Below are 12,279 nucleotides of genomic sequence, written 5' to 3' on the forward strand. Positions count from 1 at the left end.
TCTGTGCTTAAGTCTCCTATCTTCCCCCACTGTACTATATGTCACAATACTTACAAACTTTCGCCAAGAAAAGTCTAGAAAAGTCTTGGGCGGAAAACATAAACCTTGAGCCTCAACGCTTGTGTGCTTACTACAATCAGCCTTGTACAAAACAACTATGAAACAACTTGCAGTATATTTTAATTTTAACGTGAGATTTTATTTGCAGAAATCAGTTAATTGGGCATCACAGATGTAAGATTATAATAGCATTTTATTTACATTCACCCCCCCCCCAAAAAAAATAAGAAAAAAATAAGAAACAAACAAACTATTTGATTTGTGGCTTACAGCAAAGAATTGGTTTGGTCGGTTATTAAATTCACATGATAACACAGATGCAGAAATGTGAGCTGGATTAATGAATGTAATTCGTATATTCTCGCCAACCCAGTGGTCAAATCTCCCATAAAGTATAACATGCATGGTAACTCGTAAGCTGGTACGAGGAGTATGAACCCCGTGTTATAACGACTGTCGTTTTCCGGCCATGCGAGCATAAACTAAGTTACATTCATTTATTCATTCAAGGTTGCAGTTCGATGATAAAAACAAAACAGCGAAAATGATTTACAGAAATATAAATATTGACAAACTCGCAAGGCTCTACCCCAATTTTTGCCAGCCAACACCGTAACATATCATGTTGTCTATAGGTATTTAAATATTTTATTTATATATGGCTGTCATCTGTTGTGTCGTGGCGCAGGGATGTTTCTTCTGTCGTCCCAGTGAACGTTTCGCTCTGAAGCATATACGCATGCAACGCACATGTATTCGAATAGCGCTTGTCTCGTCATGGTTGAACTCAGGGTGTTGGTTTAGTTTAAGGGTTCCCAAACTCGCGTAGAATTTTTTTAACTCGCGTACCATTTTTTGGTTCATGTAGCGTTCTCGTACCACTTACATTACTAAAGGCTGCAGGCCAAAAAGTTGGATCGCCTGATAATTTAAGCAACACAAACTTGGCACTGCCTTTCTCATAGTTACGTGTGAAATAAATGTAATTTGCCTATTAAACAGGGCAACAGGCGGTAATAAACAACCTAAATACGTTCTAGAAGTAGCACTGCTGTATATTTACGATGTTTTCCTCAGTCAAGCAGCATGTTTGTTGCGTAATAGTAGGAGTTCACACGTGGATTCATTGAATCATAATAGCGATTGTTTGACCTGGCAATTGATTACGACATAATAGCAATTCACACGGCGATTATTTGAGTCATAATATCGATAGTCCCCTTGATTATTTAGCCTGCAGGTGCTTAAAATGCATTTTTACGTGAGCGCAGAATTAAAGTATAGATATGTTTGCAAAGAATACTTAGTACGCGCGTAAAGCAACGCCTTACGATTGTTTGGTGTAATACCACCTGGGAGACCTTCGTGATACGCGTACCACAGTTTGGGAACCTATGGTTTAGTTGGGATGGCTTGTTTAACTGTGACAATAGTCAGTGATTGGGATATGGGAAGTGCATTTCAGTAAAACTTCGTTTTATGATGGTAAAATTGGGTTTAAACAAACTTGTTTTAAGATATAAGAGGTCTTACATCCTATAATACAAAGGGGGTAAATATGTTAAACATACAAGTAGTGGCGTTATTTCACAGCCTATGTTTAGCTGATTGCTACAAGAGGACCAACAGTAATAATTGCAACAAACTTTCATTTCGTCATGGTCTGCTGTAACTATATTTAGATTCTTACTTGCAAACACGGGTCATTTAATGGTGAAACAACGCCATGGAAATACTGTTGTTTTCCGCTATACTATTAAGAAAATGAAATACACAGCAGTGCGTTCAAATGACACTGCATGAACTTTTACCACGTTCGTGACAGTTCCCATTTATGCATAGACAACCGTGTTTATTTTTCCTTATACTAATTTCAGCTATAGAACTTTCCCCTGTCCACAAATTAAATGTAGGTAAGCATCCATTTTAATAAATGAATGTTGCTTATTTAAACTTTATGGTGGCCGGGCAATTTGTTAGACATTGAATGTATTTTGAAAGTAAAAGCTGATTAGTGTGAAAGAGGTCAGCACTGTTAAAACCATTTATACATGTAACACAGCGTAATTAATGTTCGCGTTAACATGCAGGAAACAGATTTACACAATACATGTAAACCTATAACGGGAAAGGATAATTGATACAAATGCAGGGATACTAGGCCTAGTATATTACGAGCCAATGTTTGGTCGACATATTTGGATTATTGCCGTATAATAGTATACCTACTATGCGTGAACTTTGGTTTAAATTTTATTATCTAATGGTAAAAGTGACTTATGCAGAGTCAGCAGAGCAGTTTTAAATTTATTCTAGTGTTCAAAACTAAAATGATTAAACATCAAGATCTAATGCTGTGGCTGATGTTTGTTGTCGTAGTTATTATTTGGCCTGTAGGAAAGTGTCAGCAAAACGGTGAGTGTAAAACATTTTTATCGCGATTTGTTGTTGTGCGAAATTGAAATCATGATTAAACAAAGATAAAATATTTATTCAGATTACTCAACGATAAGACAAGGTTTTGCAGCAATGTCAATTCATTCCACAACCAAAAAGAAACACGTAAAGTTTGGTTACAAAATGTGTTTGAGTTCGATGCCTTATTATATTAAGGCAACAGCAAACCCCAAATACAGCACAGGAGTGGAGAAGTTTAACGTTACTGTTGTTCAAATCAATTTCTACAACGCTGTCTTGGAACTGGAACGAATCGATAAAGATTCAGGGTGGGGGGAAATGCTATTCACTGTGCAGTGGACGATTTACCATATCTCAGGTGACAGGAAATCGCATTACCTACTAATAGTTTATTTATTTATACATTATTTTTTTACAAAGATAGGAGTAAATATGAAACGCTTCACAATTTTGCGCGTCATCTTCTCTGTATCGACCAAATTTTAGTATATGTAGGCTACTGTCGAAGCAAGTACGTTCCCACCAATAGTTAAAACCGGTGTGCTGTGCACGTTTTACCAAAGCTGTTAAACAAAACTCTTGGGACTAAATGATCGAATTGCTTTTGCCGCGCAAAATAAAATAATTTTTAAACTAAACGCAATTTACTTCATGTAACGTAACGATTTTCACACGACACTTTCCAGACTACATTACTTCAACCGCAACAGTGCAATACCGCGTGGACTACGACACAGATATTAAGATTTCAGAAACATCAAGAGTATCAGAGGTTCACAATCAAGGTTTATCAAAGTTACCAGCATTACAAAACAACACTCACTTGCAACCACGTCTGTCACAAGAAAGACAAAACGGTCACAGGTTTTTGGTGTTTGATAAAATGCCCAACAGATTGATTACTAACCTTGATCTGAATCCTAAACAAGGAGAGAACGACCTTGTCACTGTCTTTATGGTTTACCGAATCGACAGTCACAAAGAAGCAAATGTTCATTTTCCTTGGCGGGGGCTGTTCGGAGCGGACAATACTGGTTGGGATAAATTCATTGCATCGAGCATTGACATATTGTTTGTATCGGGCGCAGTGGGTGATATGATTCAAATTACTTCTACCCTGAAAAACGCTAACCCAAGCGCACTTCATGTCTGGAATGTTCTCAGTGTCCAATGGAATGTAGATGGTGGTGTCAATGCAAGCAGTGTGTGGTGCAACGGGAAGTTACTTCAAAGATTTCAAGCAAAAACAACTCCATCTGATACAAAGTTTATATTCGGTTCCATCAGCAGAGATGGCATTTTCTACTTACACGGAGCGATTGGTGAATTTGTGCTTTTTAAAGACATCATTATAACTGATGACGTAATGAAGAAGTATCACTTACACTTCATTGAGAAATGGGGAATCAAAGCTGATCCAATCCTAGTGTAATGATGTTCGTCGATAATATTTAAAGTTCAACATTATTGCTGATAGCATGCTTAATTGGCAATATACAGTAGGGGGGGGGGGGGAGATAAGACACCGCTTCATTCTATTTTCTCATGTAATTGGGCAGCAAGAAAATAACATTCGAAGAATTTTAAAACAGTGTCCAGACTGTTGTTAGTTGTTTAAAACACGATCAGGATATTTGAATATTATCCGCTTAATGTGTCCTATCTTTTCCACCCTATACTCTATAAAAAGAAAGTCAAATCGTTGTTCGCACTCAGTTGTCAGATATTTTGGTATACTATATCGGTTTGTATATAGCCATCTCTTGAGCTTGGAGTTATAATGTATTGTATGGCACAAGCCGTTAAAGCTCGCTAACACCATGTATTATTTATTTATTGCATGCTCGCTCTAAATCGTGATTTACACTGAAAAATTTCTATTTAAAAAAAATATAAATGAAACTTTTTTTCGTGTGTATATATAACTACTTTGTCCTTTTAAAGTCGTCGCCTATTTATCAGCAGTATATGCGTATAGAACTTTTGAATGGATGAATGAATGTAACTTGCTTTATCCTCGCGTGGCCGAAAAACGGCGTTAAGTGTCTTGCCCCAAGGACACTTACGCACACAATGGTGGCAGCGACATATGCCTTGAATCCATTACCTCTGGGTTACAGGAAGACGCGCTAACCACTTTGCCACAGCACCGGACAACTTTAAAGTCATAAAAGAATAGCTTTAAAAATGTTTCAACTTGTTGTATGTAAAAGCGAGTCTTATATAACCGCATGTATTTTTTATTAATATATATGATCTGTTCTGTACAAAGTACGTTATTAAATAAATAGTTATAAGAAAACCTACAGCAGTCTTGTCTGTGGGCCCTTAAAGCAGCGTCCAGAACCATACTTGCAACCGCCGAGCTTCTATGGCAGTTATTCTTGTTTTATTGTTGCCGCATTAGTCAACGCATCCCTTTTTGATTTGTTTATTAACAGATGGTTTTCTGTATAACAAAATAAGAGGGAATAAATAACGCAACGTTAAAGGAGAAACAAAGTACTTACAAACTGTTTGCGGCTATTAATATGACACCATCATTTAGGATTATAATAACTTATACATCTGGAATAGGGAAGAATAATTGGTGAAACGATAAACTTAAGCGTAAATTAAATGCGGGCAACAAAGTAAGTTCGAACTTCAGTTAGCTGGGGTAAGACGGGACACCCTTTACCTCTATTTTCTCGGCCTGTTTATTAGTAAACAAAGAACATTCAAGAAATTATAATAAAACTATATGCCCACGACTCCCATTGACCGTTAGTAATTGTTTAAAACACGATCAGGATACTTAGATATTATGTGCTAAAGGTGTCCTATCTTTCCCCATCCTACTATATTTCACGCTTTTCCTGAGTAACATCTTTTACCAAGATACGCGAAAGCAGGAGATGCATTACCTGCATAACATTAGGGAACCTGTCCAAGGTATTGTTGCTTAACAGCGACATCTTGCTGTTAAAGAAAATTCGACAGAGCCGACATAACGGGACACCATGACATTCGAAATTCATGTCAAGAAAAAATTAAAAATCTTTCTGTACCTTTTTATTGCAGTCCAAAAGAAAACCAGATAAAACAAAAACATATCAGAGGTAAATGAACAAAGAAATATTTAAATATTGCAAGGCAGAAGAAAAGAGCAATATGTTGGAAACATATAGAATGTACTATATACAAAAGTACGTAGGGCTAGAATCTTTTATAAAATTAAACACTGCGGCAAAAAAAACAAATATTATGCAATGTCACCAGGACACAAAAACAATCTAATCTTGCATAAAATATCAACGTTTTATAAATCCTAATGTCAGTAAACAGCATTAGGATGTATGACAGCAGCAGACACCTTTTTAAATTGATTTGTCAAGTGAAGTTGTTATTTTGACTGACTATCACAATAACAAGCATGTCCTTAAGCAAAAAAAGCAGTAGAATAATTTCTTAATAAAAATAGGTCAAAACACCTAAGGCATTACTGGCTAACTTTTGTCTAATGCCATAGCCTTCATGTAATGTAAAAAACTACAACTTAAAAAACACTGGTTCTCTCGTTTCTTTGTAGAGCTCAGTTAATAAGAACATGCTTAAGTCTTGGTTTGACCAATATGAAGTATGTGATGTAAAAGACGCGTAACCAAGTTTGCTTTCAGTAAAACCTTCTTGCAGCTCGTAATCCAGCCTTGTGTCTAAACTTATTTCTTCCTTGTTTTCTTCCCCATCAACTTGTACAGGATTAGGAGTTTTAATATTTAAAGAATTAGAAGAATTCCCACGAGCGCTACTCCATAAACCGCCAATACGAGAAGCACCACCGGCAACAACGCTAGACACAGATCTTTAAATAGAAATTTAACAAAAATTAGGTTTTTATATATTGGTGAAGTCCTACAGCAAGGCAAGGCTGGAGATCTGGGATTTAGATAGGTGTTGAGCAATCACGTGTTTAAAATAGGTTATTACATCTAATCTACCGTAAATAACGATATGAGCTTTCGTTGCTTTTTTGTGGGGAACTTGAGCTTGTAGTTTGTGTGTTGGAATCATAATTTGGTTCGGCAGCATTATCGGAAACCTGTGTTGAGACTTCTTCTTTGGTTGGTTTAATTTTTGCATTGTTCACTATGAAATTGTATCTTGACAACTGTGCAAATATGAAATACAATAAATTCAATGTTATTTACAACATATGTAATTATTCAACATGGTGAATCACAAATTTATTAGTTTTATTAACCATTCTCTTATAATGGAACAACAATCTTTTTTAATGCAAGCCAAAAAAACTTTTACAATTTTTCAGTTTAGCTTGCCTTCAAGGTACTAACACTGACAAAAGGTAAATCATTGAAAAAGTTCTAAACTATACCTGTACAGGATCAAGATTTGAATAATGGTGGAATAGAAGTGGTTCAACTCTGTAAGCAACTGGGTCAGCAGGATGAAAAATATTGTAAAACCTTCTGCAATATAAAGCAAAACAAATATTTTGTTTATGTTAAGGAATAAAAAAACACATATTTACTGGAAAAAGTTAAACACAATCTAGTCATAATTTTTTAAAATAGTAGAATTAATATATATATGAAAAATTACAAACAATGATATATGATTTAACAATATAAATGCTATTTGTCTCTTTTAATAGTGTCAGTAATCAAAATATTACAGTTTAGTAACAAAACTCAGTTAAATAAAAACACACTACGTTAAAAAACCTATTTGAAGAAAAATGTGAAATAAATCACAGTTAATATCCTGAAAATACGTCATAAGCCAACCTGCATAGAGATGTTGGTATAAGTTGAGTGACATCTGACAGATTTTTCTGAGGTAGTTTACCTCGAAGACAAAGAAACATTGCCAGAGGCGAACCAATACAAAATAATGAATCAACAGAAAAATTTAAAGATTCCATGCTGTTCTGTGAAACGATTAGACAACTTCTTAAAATTTTAACTCTGAACAAAGATAATAATAGAACTGCAAAATTAATCTTAACATATACGATTCTGTAAATAAACAAAATAATTTCTAACATTTTGAAGTGTAAATGAACAGTAAATAAATAAATAATTTTTTTTTAATATATACATGTATCTAGTTATAAAAATCTTCATTCACAAAATCAGTTTTAATTATAATAGTTGTTAGTTTTTTTTTTAAATAATTAGTTTTTTATAGTTTTACAGCTAACTTAAGTTTTACAAAGTACCTTTTCATGGTAAGTGGAGTCTCTTGGACACCAATTTGTTATGATGTCATGGAAAATTACGGTTCCCAAAGAATGAGCAAAGACAGAAATCTAGTAAACATAAAAAAGAGATGTAATAAGAAATTAAGAATGTCCTAAGTCTAAGATACAAATAACCTCTATTTGCATTCACCTTTCCTGAAAAATCTGGATTTTTCTCCATAAATAGCGAATACACTCTGTTGAGTTCCGAAAGCAGACCAGCGACTATTTCGGATCGAAACAAGGGACTTGTGTAATACATAACATCCAGTGCAGTGTTGTTCAAAAACTTTCTCATTCCTTGACCCTAAAAAACAGTGAAGTGTGTTGGCCAAGGACACATATGCTGTCAATCATTACCAAGCATTAAATACTACTTTTACTATCAACCTAATCACTGAGCCACTGAGACACAATGGTTTCAAAAGAACCATTTTAAAGTTTCTATTTCCATAATTAAAATGGCAACTTACAATGGCAGCGATGAGCCACAGGCCAAAAACTTCCAAGGCACATTTATGGCAAAAAGTCCTAGTGAATTTCAAGGTCTGTATATATTTACCTTTTTAGGAGTAATTAACTCTACTGCACCATCATCAAGTAACAACTTAGATCTCCACTCAATCGGTAAAAACTCAGTTCGACTTCCAGTAAAATGTTTTAGTTCTAATTGTCGACTAATTGTACGAAATACGCTCGTGTTACGAACAATCTTTTGCCTGAATCAAAAGTAATACTTTGAGATTTTTTATAATTTAACTAAACTAAGTTTGAATAAATAAATGAAGGACGCTTTATCACGCTTATTTATCCCAACTGCTTACTGGTTATTACATATCTGACTTTTGCAAGTGATTTTTTTATTGTGTTATTCGGTTTCATTAACAATTTTGACAACCCATTAGTGAATGAATGTTAAGGTACTTAACCAAAAACATGCAAACCCAAAGCTAGCAGCATTAAGCTTTGGACATTGTATCATTTGATAACACTACGCGCCTATAACTTTTAGTATATCTGTGCTTTTTCTTAATATTACCTGTCAGACTTGGCCCCAATTCCATGTATAACAAAAACAAGGTTGGTCACTGGTAATGCAATATCTTCTACAACTGCAGGTATTTTATACCCACGATGCAGTTGGTAACCACTGCTTGTAGCCTGATTAATAGATAACCGCAGTTAGTATTTACAATAACCGGCTAATTCTATGGCAAGTTAGTGCTATTGGAAACTAGAAACTAATGAAAGAATTTAACTTATTTATCTATAAGCAGCATGGAAGTGACAGTCATTTTAATGCAGGGGTTTAACCTATAATATCTAAGTAAACACCACTGTTAGACATACAAAAAATAATGTTAATTAAATCTAAAGTAGTAAATAGTATTTTTTTTACATGCTATTGTAAGATACAGTAAGTGTAAAATATAATAACCTTAAGAACACCTAGCTTTTGAGCAATATTTCGATACGCTCTTATCGCTGTGGCATCTTTATACAAAATAACTTGAGAAACTTCATGCCATTCTACATGATATCCATCTAATTGCATTGTGTGCATCACATGTTTTTTAGAAGAATCCTGTAAAATAAAACAATTAATTTTACAAATTAATTGTGTTAAACTTGCTTAAACATTACAATGTTTTTTTTTTTAAATATCCAGACCAGTATAGACAGCATATATATCTGATAAAAATGATTTGGTAATGTTTTGTAATTGTAATCATAAAGTTTGGAAGTCTGACGTTCCAGACTTGATGGTGCTAAAATTGTGGCTGTATCTGTCCGTAAACAAAATACTTATAAGCACATTCTGTAGGGGTGAGGTCTGTGAGGAGCTAAGATTTAGGCCAGGTTTGGCCCATTACCTTAATAGGCACATCCTAATGAAGCAATGTCAAAAGACTCAAAACCTTGGTTATTTAAGTTTACAATTACAAAAACTACCAGTTTATGCTTTTCTGATCTATAGTACGATTGGCAACAACAGCAAAAATACAGACAGTATATGTTTAAAACTAACTTCAACTTCATTTAAGTCAAGTCCCATCCATCTAGCAAGATGTTCTTTTTCGATACGGCTTGCAACGTCTTCATCTATTGGTGTCCAGTTAAGATCTTTAAAGAACCAAGTCCCACGAACGACCTGAGTCTTTTTAGTTGCACTACTTGATGACCAATACACTGGAATGCATTCCCTCTTTACCACATCCACCTAAATTATCAATTTAAAAAAAGTGTAACCAATTTGAATTAATAGATTTCTAAATTCAATAACTCTTTATAAATGCTATGAAGTATAGCTATGGGAAATTTGGAGTATGCAACCTCTAAACCACAGCATGGCATATACTTAGAACAGATGGAACTTAAATATCATTGGCAATTGTGGCAAAGTCTATAATTATCCGATTTTGCAGCATTACGTCGCCTACAAACTATTAACACAAATTTATAGGATTAAACTGAATTCTGAACACCTCCAATACATTGTTAAAGCTGAACTAAATAAAAATTTTGAAAAAATTATGTTTCGTCACCTCAAACATTCCCCCTCGTACACAAACACATTTTGTAACTTCCTCGTCCACATTAGACGTGTTTTGTATTTGAAGCCAAGCTTCTTCAATACGAAGAGAATCATTTCCAATAAATGGTTTGAGTTTTCCGTGTTTTGAACTTGAATAAAACCAACGTACATCACTTTTAGACAACATTCCAACCTAAAAACACGCATTGATAGAATTAATAAGATACAAAGGTATTTTTGAAGCAGTATTGACAAAACAGTCCAATGACCAAATAAACTGAGTTTTAATCAGTTCTATCAGAGTAATTGATGCAAGTGAAGAATCCTCTTTCAACATTTTCTGCTTAGCAGTATAAACTATTAACTTCTAACAGTTTCCACTATCCTACTTGCTACTAATCTGTAATATACCGGAGGATTCTTCACTAGTGCTAAGTAATCAATACTTGATAATTTAAGAAAAACACGCCAGCTTTTTTACCAAAAGGCACTTAGTTTATTTATTATTTTTGTAAATAGTTTAAAAAATTAAAAAACACATACCAGTTGTAACGTACATTTGTGTTTTTAGAGTAAAATTTTAAAATTACATTACATGTGAAAGTTGAATAGCCTATTTAACGTAACAGTTAAACTTGACGCTTGCTAAGCCTGAACTGCGACTTTTATAAAGATAAATTACGTACATTTTAAAAAGTTTAAAACACAAAACAAAGAATGTATTATGTATACAATACATATATATAATTTCTGAAACGTATATAATTTCCTTAAACTAGATCTTAGTTAAATATGTTCAGCGGTTTAAGGCTGGAGTAACAATCACAATGGTGTCCACCAATAAAGAATGGCAATATTGCATACGAAACAATATTACGCTCTAGGGTTGGAATTTTACATGGTGTCACAGTGTCACGTAATAGATTACCAGTCTTTCAATTCGTGCCGCCTATAATACAGACTTCCGTGCAGTGCCTCAACAAGCTTTTATTATATATATATATACAAATTAAAAAAACTGAAACGCTAAAAAAACTGAAACTTGTTAACAGTAAAAATCCAGCTGCCGTTTCTTGCATTGCAAAACAATGATACAAAACCTAATAGACTACATTACTCTGTCAAATAGAACAATAGACAATGGTACGTAAGACCTGTTTTTGTGACATACGGGCTTACAGTTACAGCCCATAACAATAAACAATTTCTGATAAATATATACAAAACATTAATTATGTTGTAGCTGGACAGTTGAAATTATGCATACAAAACATTAATTACTTTCTAAAGTTAAAATATTGCATACAACACATAAATCAACCCTGGAGTAGAAATATTGCACACAAAACATTAATTACCTTCTAGGGTGGAAATATCACATACAAAACATTTATTACCCATAGTGCTACGTGTAATCAATAGACTTAAATAAAGGTAGACCATCTTTGCATCCTAATAAAGGCCAAACAGCTACATGCAAGATATGTCACACAGCATACAATTGGCAAGATGCCTTTATGCGGATTCTTACCTGATTATTGCACTTCTCCGTTACGTTTTCTGATTGCTGCTGATCATTATGAGTCAGTAGTACGTCAGAATTATACATCTCAGAAATTGCCTCCGAGCCATCTGACAATTCACAGAAGTCGTCGTCTTCTTGTTCTTCCTCTTCCTCTGATAATCCTACGGAAGGAACATCGATCCGGAATTCAGAATCCATTTTACCAAACTTTTGTGCTGACGACGGTGTGAAATTTTCGGTGACTTAAAGTGACGTCACCATATGGTGTGTTATAAGTTGTTCCGTAATAAAGAAAGACCCGTCTTTAACAATGGGTACGAAGGTAAGGTGATTTCTTTTGATTACATTGTGGTTTTGTGGCTAAACAAGATTCACGTGGAATCATAAATTTGATACCTAAACATATTTATGCTGTGGCCAATTTAATTTTACAGCTCTGATCTCTAAAAGAAAACATAACACGGGAACTCATGTTTATACGTGGTATACGGGATCCGC

The 12,279-nt window shown here is 34.3% G+C and overlaps 2 protein-coding genes across 3 annotated transcripts; one reads left to right on the top strand and one right to left on the bottom strand.

Annotated features, from left to right (window-relative positions):
- Positions 1-1,622: 1,622 nt before the first annotated feature.
- LOC149735434 (uncharacterized) lies at positions 1,623-4,972 on the top strand. Its single transcript, XM_089878560.1, has 3 exons — positions 1,623-2,475; positions 2,558-2,836; positions 3,165-4,972. Exons 1-3 carry the CDS (start codon positions 2,340-2,342, stop codon positions 3,908-3,910), a joined length of 1,161 nt encoding a protein of 386 aa, XP_089734686.1. The 5' UTR covers positions 1,623-2,339; the 3' UTR covers positions 3,911-4,972.
- Positions 4,973-5,517: 545 nt separating this feature from the next.
- On the bottom strand, positions 5,518-12,200 carry LOC149735435 (phospholipase DDHD1-like). 2 transcript variants are annotated; one of them, XM_089878537.1, is made up of 12 exons: positions 11,788-12,197; positions 10,267-10,449; positions 9,750-9,941; positions 9,159-9,305; positions 8,760-8,881; positions 8,283-8,439; positions 7,872-8,027; positions 7,700-7,789; positions 7,266-7,408; positions 6,854-6,947; positions 6,459-6,628; positions 5,518-6,322 (listed from the first exon to the last, which is right to left on the bottom strand). In XM_089878537.1, the coding sequence occupies exons 1-12, from the start codon at positions 11,977-11,979 to the stop codon at positions 6,010-6,012; spliced, it is 1,959 nt and encodes a 652-aa protein (XP_089734663.1). In that variant the 5' UTR covers positions 11,980-12,197; the 3' UTR covers positions 5,518-6,009. The 2 variants fall into 2 exon arrangements, with proteins under 2 accessions (XP_089734663.1, XP_089734664.1); XM_089878538.1 differs by lacking the exon at positions 7,700-7,789 and having other exon boundaries at positions 11,788-12,200.
- Positions 12,201-12,279: the final 79 nt, after the last annotated feature.

The sequence above is a fragment of the Ciona robusta genome, chromosome 5, assembly GCF_009617815.1.
Source record: "Ciona robusta chromosome 5, ASM961781v2".
In the NCBI taxonomy this organism is placed as follows: Eukaryota; Metazoa; Chordata; class Ascidiacea; order Phlebobranchia; family Cionidae; genus Ciona; species Ciona robusta.